At 39.4% G+C, this 20430-nt stretch overlaps 1 protein-coding gene across 1 annotated transcript in view; it reads right to left on the reverse strand.

The window, feature by feature from the left end:
• The window catches only part of EFCAB5 (EF-hand calcium binding domain 5), an 88844-nt gene that overhangs the window by 47244 nt on the left and 21170 nt on the right, over nt 1-20430 (reverse strand). Inside the window, exons 4-7 of the mRNA XM_010861679.1 lie at nt 18268-18844; nt 10878-11034; nt 8038-8086; nt 6717-6787 (exon numbers count right to left, since the gene is read on the reverse strand). Coding sequence (XP_010859981.1) covers nt 6717-6787; nt 8038-8086; nt 10878-11034; nt 18268-18844 — 854 coding nt within the window. The remainder of the gene's footprint in view (nt 1-6716; nt 6788-8037; nt 8087-10877; nt 11035-18267; nt 18845-20430) is intronic.

A 20430-nucleotide genomic window follows, 5' to 3' on the forward strand; every position in this document is an offset into this window, starting at 1 on the left:
ACACATACACACATGGACATAAATGCTTGCCTATACCCACAGGCACACTCCCATACAACAATGCATTATTTGATCCTTAAGTGTAAGAAATACAACTCGAACTTTGAGCTCTGTTCTAGCACAGAAAGTAAATAGTATATACTTAAGAAGTAAGAAACTAGAAGTAAATATCCTAAAATAGCTATTTTTGGTCTTCACTTACTGAAATAAAATGAAAATGATGAAATGATGAATAAAATGAAACAGATGAAAAGAGAGGTTACGGTCAACAAAAAGATTCTCATCTGTTCATTTACCCACCAGAAAACAGAAATGCTAGAAAAATGATGTGAATATGGAAGTATATGTGGCCATTCGTTCTCTCCATTTTTCTTTTTCTATATATTATCAGTAATTATTACTCAGTGACTCATTTTTTCCAAACATGCTCCAACCTGAAGGCTAATTACACTGCTCATTAAAACAATTAGAGGGGCAATTGCATGGCATAGTATCACCACTAGGTGGCGCCTGTGTGTAATAGCCGACATGTATAATTTCATTTTTTTTCAGTTTCATTGAGTGCTGGCAGAATAACTTTAAAACACACCTCTTTAAAAGCAAATATTCCATCCATGTTATACATGAACCTTATAAACTAGTTACCTCACTAAAAAATAAATTTTAAAAATTTATCTAAATTTAGATAAATTAAAAAATTTTTAAATTTAGATAAATTTTTAAAATTTAGGTGTTCTAAACACTACTTCTTTGTCTGATGTCATGTCTTGGTGATTTATTGATCAGATGATTAAATATATCCAATAATATTTTATATAAGAAATACTTCCTTGGTTTCTGTTGATGTAATAGCTCTTCACTCTAAATAAAGTACCTTAAGATGTGCTATTTGCATTTTAGGAGAAGGTGGAAAATATCAGAAAAACTATTATTATTAGCCCAAACCACTCATTAAAAAATTTTTATTTATATAAATACACATATACGTATGCACACACATATATATAGATATATACATCTACAAAGGTATTAATAGAATGCTAAAAGTTCCTATTAAGTGTGTGCGTATATATACATATATATATATATATATGACTTCCCTGGTGGCTCAGAGGGTAAAGAATCCTCCTGCAACGCAGGAGACCTGGGTTCAATCCCTGGTTGGGAAGATCCCCTGGAGAACGGCATAGCAACCCACTCCAGTATTCTTGACTGGAGAATCCCTATGGACAGAGGAGCCTGGTGGGCTACAATCCATGGGATTGCAGAGTCGGACACGACTGAGCGACTAAGCACAGCACATATATATATCTCTCACCCTTACCGATTTTCTCCTTTAATTGTGTGGACTTACATACGTATATACATATACACACAAACAGACAAATATCATATATGGTTATATACATATATGTATTCTTATATGATATGTATGTATGTGTATATGTACATATTGTTGAATTAATTTAAATGAATGAAAGGAGGAAATAAAATTAAAACTGACATCAGACTTCACAACATCCAATACCAGAAAATAATTAAGCAATGTCTATATTGTTTTGAGGTGGAAAGAAAAGGTGATCCAAATACAGTACATTCATTCAAAATACAGTTTCAGAGGCAATATGCAGGTATTTTCAACATAAAAGAAGTCAGAAAATATAGCACCCTTGTGACCTTCCTGAAAAAACTTTACAAGAAATTTAGCTAATTAAGAGATGAATAAAAATAAATAACTCAGGAATAGAAAAACCATTGTAAAAAGACAGGAGGTGAACCTCAAATCCATTTAAATATTAGACTAAGATTAATCAACTATAGGAATTGTAATTACAGGAAAAAAAGTAAATAATGTAAATCTGAATAAAATAACTTGGGGGAATTCCCTGAGAGTCCAGCGGCTAGGACTTGGTGCTTTCACTGCTGGGGCCTGGGTTCAACACCAGATCGGGGAACTAAGATTCCACGAGCTGAGGGGCACAGCCAAGAGAAAAAACTAATCTAAACTTGGGGAACATAAAAAGAAAAAAAGATAGGAAGACATGAGGAAATAGTAAACCCTTCACCTTTTATGGTAGTGTGTCAACTGTTATTTTATGTAATTGAAATATGTGATTTAAAAAATGACTGTAACCTTTTCTGATCTTCATCATATTGCCTTTTCTTAGAATGATTTTAGAATAATTTTTGTGAAGGTATGTCCAATTTCAATAATTCCCTTATTTATACTTTAGTTTCTCTTTCCTCTGTTGGAATCAAGTACAATTAAATACTTTTTATTTAAAGTAATTAAAATTTTATAACAAAATTTATGACATCCACATTATATATCCCTCTATTTACTGAGACATTATATACACCTCTACTTACTGAGACAAAAAATATAAAGCTGTTTTAAATGATGTTAATCTAAGACTAACAATGGTTATTTCTGGGTAAGAAATTAATTATAGGGACTTCCCTGGTGGTCCAGTGGCTAAGACTTTGTTCCCAATGCAGGGGGCCCAGGTTTGATCCCTGGTTGAGGAACTAGATCCTGCATGCTACAACTAAGAGTTCACATGCTGCAATCAAGACCCAGTGCCGCCAAATAAATAAATAAATACTTTAAAAAAGAAATTTATGAAAAAATTTTAAATCCTCATCTTTGCAGTTTTACAAGTTGTTTGAATACTTTTTGTTTAGTCATGATAATTTTTACAAAATTAAGTAATTTTTCCTTACAAAAATATTCCATGATGTTATTAAGAATTAACCCTATTAATAGGTTATGGGAATATATACATTGTTATTCTATTTTTATATTTATCCGTGCTTTTAAAATTCTTCACCCTACTATATTTTTAAAAAGTTTTAAGACTATAATTTCTCAACTGAGTAAATATTTAGCGGCATTCCATACAATTAGATGTAAGATCTTGACCCAATAATTACTAAATAAAGTATTTTTAAATTTCAAAATGGTTGGGCTTACATAATTTTAAAATTGTTTATTTTCCAGTTTTATTATATAACAAATGGGCTTCCCTGGTAGCTCAGCTGGTAAAGAATCTGCCTGCAATGCAAAAGACCCCAGGTTGATTCCTGGGTCAGGAAGATCTGCTGGAGAAGGGATAGGCTACCCACTCCAGTATTCTTGGTCTTCCCTGGTGGCTCGGCTGGTAAAGAATCTGCCTGCAATGTGGGAGACCTGGGTTAGACCCCTCAGTTGGGAAGATCCCCTGGAGAAGGGAATGGCTACCCACTCCAGTGTTCTGCCCTGGAGAATTCCATGGACTGTATAGTCCATGAGGTCCCAAAGAATCGGACGTGACTGAAAGACTTTCACTTTCAAGAAAATATAACATCAGATTTCTAGTTTTTGAAACTTACAAAGTTTTCTTGGGGGCCTATTTATGATAGTCAGATCAATATTTTTGAAAACTAGATCAGGATAACTGTAGGGACTGAAGTTCTGTATATGCTTGTAAAATGTCTTATTACATAACAGACATTATATTAAATAATGTCATATATAGAACAGTATAACAGCTTCTTCATATCCTTATTTATTTTTTGCCTTTTTAAGTTATCAAATACTTAAAAAGTTTTGTTATTTCACACCATACACAAAAATGAACTCAAAGGATCAGATATTTAAATAGATGTATATATTAATTAAAACTCTAAAATATATGAGCATATCTTTATGATCTTTAATTAGGCAATAGTTTCTTGGATATAACATCAAGAGCAAAAGCAACAAAAGAAAAAAATAGACAAATTGGACTTCATCAAAACTAAAATTTTCGTGTTTTGAAGGACATCATCAAGGAAATGAAAGGAGGGACTTCCCTGGCAAGCCAGAGGTTAGAACTCTCTGCGCTTCTACTGCAGGGCGCGTTTGATCCCTGGTCTGGGAACTAAATTCCTACATGCAACAGTGAGGACAGGAAACTAACTTTTTAAAAAAGAAAAGAAAATGAAAAGATAACCAGCAGAATAGGAGAAAATATTTCTAATATATATTTGACAAGGGATTATAAAATATATCTGGATTATATAAAATATATAGACAGTATTAAAGTTTTAATAACCCGATAATAAAGACAAATAACCCAATTTAAAAATGGACAAAGGATCTAAGTAGACATTTCTTCAAAGAAAATATGCAAGTCGCCAATACCTGAAAAGATGCTCAGTGTCATTTTAGCCATCAGAGCCATTTAGCGTTTCAAAAGCACCGTGAGCTACCACTTTACACCCACAGGGTAGCTATAGTTAAAAAACAAAATGATGAAACAAAGCAAACAAACAAACAAAACAGAGAATAACAAGTGTTGCCAAGGATGTGGAGTGGCTACAATGCTCATTCACTACGGGAATGTAAAACAGGGCAAGCAGCCACCGTGGAAAGCAGTCTGGCAGTTCCTTAAAAGGTTAAACATAGAGTTGGTATATCAATCAGCAATTCCGCTCCTAGGTGTATACCTAAGGGAACTGAGACGTACACTCACAGGAAAACATATTCACAAATATTTATAGCAGCATTATCTACAATAATAAAAAAGTGAAAACAGCCCAACTGATGAATGGATAAAGTGCGCTATGTCCATATGAAGGAATATTTTGTTTTGTTTTTAGTCGCTAAGTCATGTCCAACTCTTTTGCGACTCTGTGGATTGTAGTCAACCAGGCTCCTCTGTCTGTGGGATTTCCCAGGCAAGAAGACTGCATTGGTTTGCCATTTCCCTCTCCAGGGGATTTTCCCAACCTAGGGATGGAATCCACGTCTCCTGCATAGGCAGGCAGATTTTTTTACCCCTGAGCCACCAGAGAAGTCCATAGATTCTCATTAGTTATCTATTTATACATAATACCAATAGTGTATATATGTCAATCCCAACCTATTAATTCCACCATCCCCCTTGGTCCAGAACAGAGTCTTTATTGGCGTTTGCTCAGGAAAGATAAGGCACGGCAGGGTTAACAGTTTGGGACTGGCAATTTGAATAATCCCAGTAGACTTTGGGGCACAGGACCTGTCCCCAGTTATCTGGCATCTGGTCCTGGGTTGATTTGAGGCAGGGGAAATACTGGTCTGGTGAGTGAGGTTTAAACAAGTAGGTGGTTTGGAGTATGTGCTTTGGATCACAGAGACTATATAAACAATTTTGGCCATTAGTTTGGCTCTGTGACTAATGGACACCAAATACTCAAATACAGAATCTAAAATCAGAACATAATAGAGACAGGATTGCCAAGTTCTTATCTACATGATAATCATTTCAAGGTTTCCAGGAATCCTTCATACAGAATCTTGAAATCGTATTTAGTCCACAGTCATCACTCTCCATGAAGCAAGGGTGAAGGAGTGGAGGAGAAAGTTACCTTGACTCTGGTACTCAAAAAAAAAGGGGGAATTAGAGGGAAGTCATGAAAAAATATAAATGCAGGCTGAAGAAATAGGACCCTGGTACTGTTAAACCACTTCTTTTGCTTATTCCACTACAATAAAATCATAATTTATCAAGTGTAATTTTGTGTTGACTTTGAAGCAAACAGCCTGAATACTAATTTCTCCAGCTCCACTTACTGTGAGACCTTGTACAAGTTACTTAACCTTTCTGAACCTCAGTATCTTTATCTATAAAAGTAGGAATAAGAATTGCTGAAGTTTCTGGGAGTTCCTGATTTAATTTAATTTAAACATTTAATGGCAAATAGATGGGGAAACAATGGAAACAGTGACAGACTTTTATTCTCTTGGGCTCCAAAATCTCTGCAGATGGTGACTGCAGCCATGAAATTAAAAGACACTTGCTCCTTGGAGGGAAAGCTATGATAAACCTAGACAGCAACCTAAAAAGCAGACACATTACTTTGCCAACAAAGGTCTGTCTAGTCAAAGCTATGGTTTTTCTAGTAGTCATGTATGGATGTGAGAGTTGGACCATAAAGAAAGCTGAGGGCCAAAGAATTGATGCGTTTGAACTGTGGTGTTGGAGAAGACTCATGAGAGTCCTTTGGACTGCAGGGAGATCAAACCACTGAATCCAAAAGGAAATCAGTCCTGAATATTCATTGGAAGGACTGATGCTGAAGCTGAAACTCCAATATTTTGGCCACCTGATGCAAAGAACTGACTCATTGGAAAAGACACTGATGCTGGGAAAGATTGAGGGCAGGAGGAGAAGGGGACAACAGAGGATGAGGTGGTTGGATGGCATCACCAACTCGATGAACATGAGTTTAAGCAAGTTCTGGGAGTTGGTGATGGACAAAGAAGCCTGGCGGGCTGCAGTCCATGGGGTTGCAAAGAGTCGGACATGACTGAGCAACTGAACTGAAGCGAAATATTTTAAAGTGTACATCTGAGAATTGATAAAATAAGCTATTGCTTGCCTGCCTGCGAAGTTGCTTCAGTTGTGTCCGACTCTATGGACTGCAGCCTGCCAGGCTCCTCTCTCCATGGGACTCTCCAGACAAGAATACTGGAGTGGATTGCCATGCTCTCCTCCAGGGGACCTTCCTGACCCAGGGATTGAACCTGCATCTCCTACATCTCCTGCATTGGCAGGTGGTTCTTTACTACTAGTACCACCTGGGAAGCCCAAAATTAGCTATTACGCTTTCATTTATTTAATTCTAGGTTACTGTATGTGTGACATCCACCAAAAGACGATTGAGACCTGCAAAATAATTTGATTCAAATAATGAATAATGTAACTTCTTACTTGTATAAATTCTGTTTTGTTCAATCTTGGTTTCATTGAGTCAGCAATATCTACTGGTAGACAGCATGTTTCTAATTATTGAACAAAAGTTATTTGTGAGTTAGTTTTGTTGTAACACATTCACATTTTATATTCATATTATAGTACTCCAAAAGAACATAAAATTCTTAATGCCAATCAATATTTATAATAGAATAAATGATATATAGTTGGGTGACATTCCAATTACTACAAGATTATAATTTTTCCTGGCTTCTATTTAGCCAAGGAACTCAAACATTTAAGAGCATGCCTACATTTTTAATGATTGTGTCAAGATAAAGCAGAAATAAACAGGCATATCAAAAAAGACTACAAAAATATCTGTGTTGGTTTATGCTAGAAGGTCCTAAAACATAAATGTTTTTTAAAGACTTTATTTTGTCTTTAATGTTTTTTTAAATAAATAAATAATATATGAATATGTTCTTTTGGTAAGAGATTCAAATAATACATTTTAGGATAACAGGATTAGAATTTAACAATAGAAAGATCCTACCAAACCCACTCCCATAATATACATCCTTAGATATCAGGATTAGTCAGAAGGTTTTCAGGAAGGAGAAAATGTCCTCAAGCAAGATACATTGTTGTTATATAATCCCTAGTACAGAGTTTAAACTGAGTTTGTTGTATAATCATCAGTTCCTGGTTTAAAGGAAAAAAAAAAAAGTTTTATGTGACTAAGACTAAGGAATGTAGAGAGGAAAAAAAAGATGTTTGTCCTTTCCTTCTCCTTGAGAATTCCAGACCCCTTTCACCTCCTCAGGGACCCTGGACTTTTCATCAACCTGCCTAGGAACTGACTCTCTCAACAGTAAGTAAGTAAAGTCGCTCAGTCATGTCTGACTCTTTGCGACCCCATGGACTGTAGCCTACCAGGCTCCTCTGTCCATGGGATTTTCCAGGCAAGAATACAGGAGTGGGTTGCCATTTCCTTCTCCAGGGGATCTTCCTGACCCAGGGATCGAACCCCGGTCTCCAGCATTGCAGATAGACACTTTACCGGCTAAACCACCAGGGAAGCCCCTCAATAGTCAGGGTTATTACAAAATAATTTTAATAAAATGGGCCGCTCAACTAAAAGAATTAAAATTCACGGACTGCATCTCTGCTGTTCTACATTCTCCATCTGAGAAGAGCAAAGGAGCTTGAGAACATCTGTAAGAGCTTTGATAACGTCTACCTCAATACTGGCTCTTCATCTTAATGCAGCATTCTCCCCCTCCAAAAAGAGAGAGAGAGAGAGAAATATAAACGCTGTAGTAAGAGGCAGGCTTACCAAGCTGCAAATCTGGATTTTGAAAAAATTCATGAAGAACGTTCTGAATCTGCAAATCAAAGAGACCTTATATTACTTTTCAATTACCATATATTTAGTATTTCAGAATAAAAGCCATCTGTAGTCTTTCAGTTTAAGTCCTGAGTAATTCTTCTGACCCAGGTACAGAAATAGTAAGAGTTAATATTTAGTTTATAGCATATTTCAAAGTATATAAAATACTTTTGAATGCATTTCCTCAGTGATTTTCAACCCTTTTGTGTGAGAACTAGGATGCTGATAGGATTCCATTTGCCAGCTCCAAGCAAATTTCTAACAATCCTTGGATGTTAGATGATGAAGCTTGGATGAAGCTAAGGCACCTTTGGCAACAAGCTTGGCAATCCAAAGAATTCTCTGTAATTCCTCACTTGTCAATGACAAAATAAAATTTCAGAGCTCCTCTTGATCTATTTTATTTTAAAATAATACTATTGTTCAGATCAGTTTTAGGTTCACAGCAAAATTAACCAGAAGATACAGAGTTTCCATATACTCCCTGCCCCCAGCCCACCACATACATGGCTTAACTCCACTATCAACATCCCCCATCACAACGGTACATTTGTTACAACCAATGAACCTACACTGGAACCTCAAAACCCGAAGTCCATAGTTTATGTATAACTATGAGTTTTGAAAATTATATGATGACATGTATCCATCATTATGTAATACAGAATTGTTTCACCACCTTAAAACTCTTCTATGCTCTGTCTATTCATCTCTGTCCACACCCCACCATTCCTGTCTTCATAATTTTACTTTTTCTGGAATGTTATAGAATTAGACTCATACGGTATATAGCCTTTTCAGATTGGTTTCTTTCACTTAGTAATATGCATATAAGGTTCTCCCACATCTTTTCATGGCTTGATAGCTCATTTCTTTTTAGCACAGAATAATTTTCCACTATCTGGATGTACCACATTTATTTATTATTCACCCACTGAGGGATGGCTTCCCAGGTGGCATTAGTGGTAAGGAATCCACCTGCAATGCAGGAAACGTAAGAGATGCAGATTCAATCCCTGGGTCAGGAAGATCCCCTGGAGGAGGGCATGGCAACTTGCTCCAGTATCCTTGCCTGGAGAATTCCATGGACAGAGGAGTCTGGCTGGCTACAGTCCATGGGCTCAGAAAGAGTTGTACACGACTGAAGCGACTTACACACTGAAGGACATCTTGGTTGCTTCCAAGTTTTGCTAATTGTTAATTATGCAGTAAACATCCACGTGTCAGCTGTTGTGTAGACATGAATTTCCAACTCCTTTGGGTAAATACAAAGGATCCTCTACCAGGGCTCAATCATATGGTAAGAGTATGTTTAGTTTCATAAGAGATGCCAAGCTGTATTCCGAAGTGGCCATAACCATTTTGTATTTCTGCCAATAACGAATGAGAGTTTCTGTTGCTGCACATCTTTGCCAGCATTTGGTGTTGTCATTGTTCTGGATTCTGATAGGTGTGTAGTGGTATCTCATGGCTGTTTTCAATTGCATTTCCTCAACGACATGTGTGGAACATCTTTTCATATGCTTTTTTGCCATCCGTATATCTTTGGTGAAGTGTCTGTTCAGGTCTTTTGCCCCTTTTAAAATCTGTTATTTGTTTTCTCATTGTTTCAAGAGCTCTTTGTATATTTTGGATAATTGTCCTTTATCAGCCATGTCTTTTGTAAATATTTTCTTCCAGTCTGAGGCTTATCCTCCTTGGTGTATTTTCAGCAATTCACTTTGAACTGGAAATATACTTGGTATTGTATATGCTGCTGCTGCTGCTGCTAAATTGCTTCAGTCGTGTCAGACTCTGTGCGACCCCATAGACGGCAGCCTACCAGGCTCCCCTGTCCCTGGGATTCTCCAGGCAAGAACACTGGAGTGGGTTGCCATTTCCTTCTCCAATGCATGAAAGTGAGAAGTGAAAGTGAAGTCACTCAGTTGTGTCCGACTCTTACGACCCCATGGACTGCAGCCTACCAGGCTCCTCCATCCGTGGGATTTTTCAGGCAAGAGTACTGAAGTGGGGTGGGTATTATATATAACCAACAATTATTCTCACATCTACATATACTTGTGTGTATGTGTGTGCTCAGTCATGTCCAACTCTGTGAACCCATGGACTGTAGCCACCAGGCTCCTCTGTCCATAGAATTTCCCAGGCAGAATACTGGAGTGGGTAGCCATCCTCCAGGGGATCTTCCCGACCCAAGGATCACATCCAAGTCTCCTACGTCTCCTGCATTGGCAGGCAGATTCTTTACCACTGGTGCTACCTGGGAAGCACCTACATATACCTAAGAGAACATATTTATCTCTTAGAGCACAGTTATTTCCTGGAGCTAATGACATGGTCTTTTAGGGAAGTCCCTGGCGGTCCAGCAGTTAGGACTCCGCACTTTCACTGCTGAGGGCCCAGGTTCAATCCCTCATCAGGGAATTAAAATCCCACAAGCTGCATGGTGCTGCCCATACCTCGACTCCACACCACATGGTCGTTTAGTCCACAGAAGTAATTAGTCACACACATACAAAAAACAAACAGAAGCTGTGTCTGTCTATAATGAAGAGCTTGTGAAATTCAGCCAGAGTTAATATTTTGGAAATCTACCTAGAATTTTCTTTTTAATGTTCAAGAGAAAATTGAAGAAATTTACTTTCGTGGGCTAGATTTACCTCAGCAAGACCGAAAATTTAGAGGGAAGCTTCTAGCACTCTAGAAACACTCTAGATCGATCAGTATCTAGCAATCACTCTTACCACCCATTCCACCTTAAGCTTCATAGGTACCCTCCTCCTTACCACTACCATCGGAATCATTCCTTTGGGGTCTAGGATCCACTCATTGAACTGCTCCTGCAGAGCCTGTTTCCGTGCGTTGGCCACCTTGGCTTTGATGTCGTTTATGTATTCTTTTTGTTCTCGTTTCTGTTTAATATTCTCCTTTATCTTGGATACTCTGAAGGATGTAGAAATAGAAGACATGTTGTGTTAAGATTATTGGATTTAATTAAGATTGTTCAAATGGCAGAATTGAGAGTTCAGAGCCTCATTTAAATTTTCTACCTCTCTTTTTCCATGAGATCTTCATTTAAGCCTGTAGTGATTCCCTCCTTCCCTTAGCACATATTCAATTTGGCATTTCTCATAAGCTGCCTGCTACTATTCCTTGACTTTTTATAGAGGTCGGCCTTATTTTACTCAATGAAATACTATACTTAAGAAGTACTAAGAATAGCTCTAGAAGCTGCCATGTATAAAAGCAAGATTGAATACACTAAGGCCTTAGGGTGGTGGGCCTCTTTTTTCCCTGGACATAGAAATCATCTTGGAAAGACCTTGATTCCAAGTCTAGGTAGGGAGACTGGAAACTGCATTTATAACAAGCATCTCAGGTAGTTCTGATTCCTTGGATCCAACTTTTGATTTCTGTCCAGGAATATTTATCGCCAATTTCTTTTATCTGGCCAGAGTCAAATACTTTTGACAGCCCTTAAGCAGAATGCTGCTGCTGCTGCTAAGTCGCTTCAGTCGTGTCCGACTCTGTGCGACCCCAGAGACGGCAGCCCACCAGGCTCCCCCGTCCCTGGGATTCTTCAGGCAAGAACACTGGAGTGGGTTGCCATTTCCTTTTCCAATGTATGAAAGTGAAAAGTGAAGTCGATCAGTCGTGTCCGACTCTTAGCGACCCCATGGACTGCAGCCTACCAGGCTCCCCCGTCCATGGGATTTTCCAGGCAAGAGTACTGGAGTGGGGTGCCATTGCCTTCTCCGCTTAAGCAGAATTGTTACGTTCTACTCAGACAGAGTTGTATCACTCAGGTTGAAAATGGGGGAAGAACTGTGGTTTTAGTCATCCCTATATTTATCATCCATATTAGGACTTCAAAACCACTGTTTTGACTGAAACACCAAAATGGTTCAGAATAATAAAAGTAGCTTCTGATTTCAAACATAATTGTCAAATAATGTTTGAGTCAGGTCTTCTCATGGCTCAGCTGGTAAAGAATCTGCCTGCAATGAGGGAGACCTGAGTTCGATCCCTGGGTTGGGAAGATCCCCTGGAGAAGGGAAAGGCTATCCACTTCAGTATTCTGGTCTGGAGAATTCCAAGGACTGTACAGTCCATGGGGTTGCAAAGAGTAAGACACAACTTTCACTTTCTTTCATTTTTCAAAGAAAAGACTAAGGCAATCTAACAGATTTTGAAATGCAAAAGACTTCTCAGTAGGAACTGGTAAATTGGAGAACTCTAATAATCCAAGAGGGATTAATACAGAGACTTTGCTGTAGCTCAGATGGTAAAGAGTCTGCCTGCAATTCAGGAGATCCAGGTTCAATCCCTGATGGGGAAGATCATCTGGAGAAGGGAATGGCAACCCACTCAAGGATTCTTGCCTGGAGAATCCCATGGACAGAGGGGCCTGGCAGGCTACAGTCCATGGGGTCCCAAAGAGTCAGACATGACTGAGCAACCAACACTACTAATAATCCAAGAGGGGCTTCCCAGGTGGCTCAGTGGTAAAGAGTCTGCCTGCCAATGCAGGAGATGCAGGTTCAATCCTTGGGTTGGGGAGATCCCCTGGAGAAGGAAATGGCAACCTACTCCAGTATTCTTGCCTGAGAAATTCAATGGACAGAGGAGCGTGATGGAGCTACTGTCTGTGGGGTCACAAGAATTTGACACAATTTAGGGACTAAACAACAACAAACAATAATCCAAGAGAAACAATATAAATCTAAATCATTACTTTATGCCCATATAAGGACTTCAAACTTCTGTAAGAAAAGATTTCAAAAATAAAATTTCAAGTTTGAAAATAAAAACAGGCAGGGTTTTGTTTTTTTTTAAGTCTATTGAATTTGTTACAATATTGCTTCTGTTTTGTTTTGGTTTTTTGGCCTCTAGCATGCAGGATCTTGGACTTTATTTAGCTCCCCAACCAGAGAACTGGATAGCCAGGGAATACCCCCAGGCAAGTTGTTTAATAGTGTAGAAGGGCTGGTTTCTGAACTGCTGGAAGATAATTAGCATTTTAAAGGAAGTGCTAAATTCCTCTGATATGACTACTAACCAGCCAAGCCCCTCCACTTGTCTCTGAACCCTCGGTCTCTTCTCAGCTGGCTCTCCTTCCCTTCCGCTATCTTTCTCCCTCTGCTGCTTTATCTGTCTACCTCTCCCTTTCCCACTCTCTCCCTCTCTTTATACAGCATGCGTGTGTGTTCAGTAGCTCAGTGCAGTCCGACTCTTTGAGACCCCGTGGAGCCTGCCAGGCTCCTCTGTCCATGGGATTTTCCAGGCAAGAATACTGTAGTGGGTTGCCATTTTCTGCTCCAGGGTGTCTTCCCAACCCAAGGATTGAACCTGGGATTGTTGTTCAGTTGCTCAGCTGTATCAGACTCTCTTGCTGCCGCATGGACTGCAGCATGCCAGGATTCCCTGTCCGTCACCATCTCCTGGAGTTTGCTCAAACTCATCATCAAGTCAGCAATGCCATCCAACCACCCCATCCTCTGTCGTCCCCTTCTCCTCCTGCCTTCAATCTTTCCCAGCATCAGGGTCTTCTGCAGAGTTGGCTCTTCTCATCAGGTGGCCAAAGTACTGCAACTTCAGCTTCAGCATCAGTCCTTCCAGTGAATATACAGGATTGATTTCCTTTAAGATTATTGACTGGTTTGATCTCCTTGCAGTCCAAGGGACGCTCAAGAGTCTTCTCTAACACCGCAGTTCAAAAGTATCAATTCTTTGACGCTCAGCTTGCTTTATGGTCCAGCCCTCACATCCATACATGACTCCTGGAAAAACCATAACTTTGACTGTATGGAACTTTGTCGGCAAAGTAATGTCTCTGCTTTTTAATATGCCATCGAGGTTTGTCATAGCTTTTCTTCCAAGGAGCAAGTATCTTTTAATTTCATGGCTGCAGTCACTATCTGCGGAGATTTTGGAGCCCAAGAAAATCAAGTCTGTCACTGTTTCCATTGTTTCCCCATCTATTTGCCAGGAAGTGATGGGACCAGATGCCGTGTTCTTAGTTTTTTGAATATTGAGTTTTAAGACAGTTTTTTCACTCTCACTTTCATCAAGAGGCTTTTTAGTTCCTCTTCACTTTCTGCCATAAGGGTGGTGTCATCTGCATATCTGAGGTTGTTGATATTTCTCCCAGCAGTCTTGATTCCGGTTTGAATCAAGGGTCTCCTGAGTCTCTGGCACTGGCAGGTGGATTCTTAACCACTGTGCCACCTGGGGAGCCTCTATACAGCTCTCTCCTCAATTCCTGTCTTTCCTTCCTGATTCTCTATTCTGTGTATTTCTTAGAGCTTTTTCTCATTATTCATTCATTCACACTCACTGAGTTTCTTAATTCACTCATTACACAAACATATACTGAGCACCTACTATGGATTCTGCCATTGTAAAGCTTAGGGTCCAATGCAGAACAAGAAAGTAAGTGATGTTGTGTAATAAGTATTGGGTGTCTCCAGATTCTCATGTGTATCAATCAAAATGGATGAACAAAATTGGGTTTCTGTCACAGTTCCATCTGCCTGAAAAGCCTTCCTCCCTCTCTTCATTTGGCTAGATCCTCCACATCCTTTAAGTCTCAGTTCAGACATCATTTTCTCCCTCTTATAAATGTCCACATTTAGAAACAGAACCTGGTTTTGAGCTTCAGGGCCATTGCACAGGAGGCTCTAAATACAATCCAGATGGATTTTTAATTTATGATGTAACTCATTCAGGGACTGAATAAAATTTCTCTTTTGTGGTCTGCATTATCTCAAGAGGATATCTAATCAACAGAATTTCATAGCCTCCAAAACTCTTAACTTAGGGTATTGTAATGTAGGGTAGACATAACCTGTAAGCAGATTCTAAGTGCAAATTCACAATCCACTTTTAAGGAGATTGGAAAAGAAAAAAAAACAAAAACAAAAACAAAACTACAATGTGGTAAAATGCGAAAATTGTCACAAATTCTTTCCATTCCTGTAAGCAGGTCTGTTTGTATGCAATGTAGTCTTGCAGCTCCTCCCATTAAGAATTAAAGTCTATTTCTGCATCTCGTGTGTCTGGCTGTGGCCATGTAACTTCCTTGGGCCAATGGGCCATTAGCAAACACAGGAAGCAGAAAGCTGAAAAGTGGTATAAATTATATCACAATAAAACTTCTATAACAAAAATTGTATCACAATAAAACAGTGGAAAAAAGGAATCAATGTGCTTAAGCATTGGAGTTTGCTCTGTTTCATTAAACTTAAGAGCCTTTGCACCACCACCTTGGAATAAGCCTAGGCTAACCTGCCCCACCGGAGAGGGCAATGGCACCCCACTCCAGTACTCCTGCCTGGAAAATCCCATAGATGGAGGAGCCTGGTAGGCTGCAGTCCATGGGGTCGCGAAGAGTCGGACACGACTGAGCGACTTCACTTTCACTTTTCACTTTCATGCCTTGGAGAAGGAAATGGCAACCCACTCCAGTGTTCTTGCCTGGAGAATCCCAGGGATGGGGGAGCCTGGTGGGCTGCCGTCTCCGGGGTCGCACAGAGTCGGACACGACTGCAGCGACTTAGCAGCAGCAGCAGCAGCAACCTGCCCCACTGCTTTACCAACAGTCAGACAACTAATAGCCAGATGACTATCAACTGCCATTTTACTGTAATGTATGAGTGATACCATGTGGAGCAGAGATGAGCCATGAGCCCAGTCCAAAGTTACCAACACATAAAATCATGAGCAAATAAATGATTGTTTATTTAAGCCACTCAGTTTTGAGGTATTTTGTTTCACAACCAAAGCTAGTTAATAAAACAGTCTCCACAATACTTCCCTGGTGGTCCAGTGGTTAAGAATCTGCTTTCCAATGCAGGTGACGTGGGTTTGATCCCTGGTCAGGGAATTAAAATCCCGCATGCCATGGGGCATTGAGGCCCGTATGCCACAACTAGAGAAGCTCTGGCACACTGCAACAAAGACCAAGACAGTTGAAAAAACTGTCTCCCCATCTTAGATGTTTTGAGATTTTTAAGAGTACAATATAAATCTAACTACTTAAAGAATAGATGTAAAAATGCTTTCTTGCCCTAATTGTCACAATCCAAATTCTATCCATCCATTCAAGCTGTGTTAGGAAAATCTTCCACTTAGAGAATTTGCCTAGATTATATCAAAACTGAATGTTGTATTTCATAAAAACTGGTTCTAGCCAGCTTAAGTGGATAATAGACCGTGAACTTTGAGTGACCCCAGTACACGAGACCATTGCTAGACCTAACTGAAGCCTCTTTTTCAGCTGCTAAACAATAGTACTTGTTTTCATCAATCGTGTACAAACCTATGGACTCATTCCATCCTATATACAGTGTGATTGTCTTTAACTGTTACAAGTATAACCATTATAAAGCTCCCTTCCTAACACTTAAAACTCTAGAATCTTCCCTCTCTGCAACTAGTGAGTGATTTCTTCACTGGTATAGATTCCTTTGCCTGGCAAGTTAATAAGCTCAGTTTGTGTTTGCTTGTTTTTAAGCTCTGATGGTCTTAGTTTCACAAAGCTAAGCTGGACTTCTTGAAGCATGTTCATATTATTCCTGTGATGAGTATTCCTATACAAATACATATATATCTACTTAATTATTATACTTAATTCTTATTTTCTTCTGTTTATTCAAAATATATCTTATTATGAAATGAGGTTCCTGACACAAGGTGCAATGACAGGTTCTCCTAAGGATATCAGTTGCTGAGTAGTGTAAAATGAATCAGTAGAATATCTGGCAAATACTAGGAATTTCTGGACATCTTGAATCACTTTAGTCGCTCAGTCGTGTCCGACTCTTTGCATGGACTGCAGCACACCATGCCTCCCTGTCCATCACCAACTCCCAAAGCTTACTCAAACTCATGTCCATTGAGTTGGTGATGCCATCCAACCATCTCATCCTCTGTTGTCCCCTTCTCCTCCTGCCTTTAATCTTTCCCAGCATCAGGGTCTTTTCCAATGAGTCAGTTCTTTGAATCGGGTAGCCAAAGTATTGGAGTTTCAGCTTCAGCATCAGTCCTTCCAATGAACATTCAGGACTGATTTCCTTTAGGATGGACTGGTTGGATCTCCTTGCAGTCCAAGGGACTCTAAGAGTCTTCTTCAACACTGAAGCGACTTAGCACACATGCATGAGTACACTAAGAAACTTGGAAGGATGTACTGAAAATTAAGAACAATAGTTATTTACAGCTGAGGGGGAGCACTCGGTGGATGGAGGATAAGAATGGGAGAGAGGGACTTCCCTGGTGGTCCAGTGGTTAAGAATCTGCCTTCCAATGCAGGGGATGCGAGTTTGATCCCTGGTCTGGGAAACTGAGATCCCAAATGTTGGGGAGCTACTGAGCCAGTGGGCATCTAGAGACAGTCCATGCATCACAATGAAAGAGCTCATATGATGCAACCAAGACCCAATACAGCAAATAAATAAATAATTTTTAAAAAGAATGGGAAAGAAAGTTTCTGGTGTTTAATACTTTATGTGCGCTCAGTTGCTCAGTCATGTCTGACTCTTTAGAACCCCATGAACTGTAGCCCTCCAGGCTCCTCTGTCCGTGGGATTTTCCAGGCAAGAATACTGGAGTGGGTTCCCATTTCCTCCTCCAGGGGCTCTTCCCAACCCAGGGATTGAACCCGCATCTCTCATGTCTCTGCATTGGCAGGCAGGTTCTTTACCACTTGGGCCATCTGGGAAGCCCTAGTGTAACACATAAGCGAATGCAAATATACATTCTTAATTTCCTTCCTTTTATCCAAAGCATGTGAATGAGTTAAAAATATTTTCCACTTTATACATTTCAGCTTTTGAACCAGATAAACGTATTACCTATCTGGAAAGTTAAATTCCAGAAAGTGCTTCCTCTCATATAGCTTACTTTTCAGTACAAGGAGACAGATAAAAAACAGATAAATATACACTTGGGATCCTAGTGAGATAACTAAATTCATGAATACATGGAGCTTAACAAACCTCAGTAGTCTTCACTGTGTCTCATAAATAGTGAAGCACATAGTAGTAGCTCGTAAGTCCTTTCTGAAGAACTATAACATTACTTAAAATCCTGTTTGTATTATTATATATTTTTTTCTACTTACTTTTTAACATAAGGAGAGCTAGATCATCAACTGAAAACACCAACAAACTGTACCTGTTGTAAGTAGTGTTCGGAACATATATCTTCAGGTCTTCTGAGATCTCTCTCATCACCCTCTGATACCCAGACAGTCCTGAATCTTTGATATAATTAGGGTTGTTTCTCATTAAGTATTCTCCCAAATGGTTAATTGGATCAAACTTGGTGGGAATATCAACATCTGCCAAAAGCTTCTTCTTTTCCACTTGCATTAACATTCTTTCCATTCCAGGAACTAAGGTAGGTAGAAGTTTGTCGAGCAAATATGCACGAGTGTTCAGTGTCATGTTTTCAGTATTAAACCACTCTTTGGCCAAATTATCCCTGGGGAGTTTCTCTTCCTCCTTTTTTTCTAGTTCCTTCTTCAGATTTTCCTTATCTATGATTTTCTGATGCATTGCCTGGGCTCTTGCCTGCACCCTTTCTAAAAGATTTTTCTTCCATGGTTGTTCCCGGTTTGAATCCTGTGCAGTTTGATCTAAACTGAAAATCACTTTTGCAGGTTTTCTAAAGACAATATTCTTTGAGCCTCTAGTTTTAGACTCCTTTATTGAACAAGTTGACATTTTTGGCTGGTTCTCCAGGTTTAAATCTGAGGGAACAAATGTGAAATGTAAGAAATATTAGAGGTAATTTTTAATCTATATTACTCTAGAATATTATTAGAAAAAATTTACATGGCATATTCAAACACAAGTAACAGTAACAGAAAATCAGACAGCAGTGACTTTAACCATCAGGACATTTATTGTTTTCTTAATCAACAGTCATTCAACAGCTCAGTGTTTTCATTAAGTACCTATCCTGTTTCTATTGCTCTTTATTTTTTGTCCTCCTACCGCAAGATCACAAGATAGCTACTGCAGCTCCAGGCATCTCTTCCTTTTTTCTCTTTATTGAATTTGTTACATATTGCTTCTGTTTCATGTTTTGGCTTTTTGGCCACAAGGCATGTGGGATTTTAGCTCCCTGACTAGAGATTGAGCCTGCACTCCCTGGATTGGGAGGCAAAATCTTAACTACTGGACCGCCAGGGAGGGCCCCAGTGCATCACTTTGTTATAGTAGAAAAGGACTGAGAACAAAGGGGCTTTCTCCTCTGGAGGTTCTGTTTTGTTACCCAAGAAGGGAAGATCCCAAACTCTTCACTCCAAGACTTTTCTTTACATTTCATTGGCCCTAATTAGGTTACATGCCCACCCTAAGCCAACAGCTGGTAAAGGGAAAAGGGCTTAATTGGGAATAGTTTTGATCAACTGTAATTTATTCCTTTGTTTCAGGATTTAGATATAATTCTCTGATATCAAGTGATTTCTATCTCCTACAAAATTAAGGTTCAGTTGGCAGACAGAAAGGTGGGAAAATGTCTGCTGAGTAAGTGATGAAGAGAGTCTGCCACACTTGTATATGTAAATATATTTCTTCCCACTCTCATGCTTACAACTTCTTTCAAGTTGGACATTTTACATCAAGATAGTTCACTAAGAAGAGGCACCTACATTCCCTTCCTACCAAAATCTCTAGAAATGATAGGGTGTGTGTGGGGGGAGGTTTAAATATTCATTTGTTTGGCTGCGTGGGGTCTTAGTTGCAGCATGGGGGATCTTTCCTTGCAGCACATGGACTCTCTAGTTGTGGCCCGTGGGCTTAGTTGCCCCTTGGGGGCATGTGGGATCTTAGTTTCCCAACCAGGGGTCAAACCCCCATCCCCTGAACTGCAAGGTGAATTCTTAACCAGTGGACCACCAGAGAAGTCCCTGTGTGTGTTTTAATATGAACATAAGAATGCTAAGAATAATAAAGAGGGCCTTCAGTAGTCAGAAATTTTGAAGGTCTCTGAAAAATGTAAGGTAAGTGGGATTCAGTTCAGTCCAGTTGCTCAGTCGTGTTCAACTCTTTGTGACCCCATGGACTGCAGCACAGCAGGCGTCCCTGTCCATCACCAACTCCCGGAGTTTGCTCAAACTCATGTCCATTGAGTCGGTGATGCCATCCAACCATCTCATCCTCTGTCATCCCCTTCTCCTCCTGCCTTCAATCTTTCCCAGCATTGGGGTCTTTTCCAAGGAGTCAGTTGTTCACACAGGGCCAAAGTATTGGAGTTTCAGCATCAGTCCTTCCAATGAATATTCAGGGTTGATTTCCTTTAGGATTGACTGGTTTGATCTCCTTGCAGTCC

This window comes from Bison bison, unplaced genomic scaffold (assembly GCF_000754665.1).
Source record: "Bison bison bison isolate TAMUID 2011002044 unplaced genomic scaffold, Bison_UMD1.0 scf7180017864472, whole genome shotgun sequence".
NCBI classification, from domain to species: domain Eukaryota; kingdom Metazoa; phylum Chordata; class Mammalia; order Artiodactyla; family Bovidae; genus Bison; species Bison bison.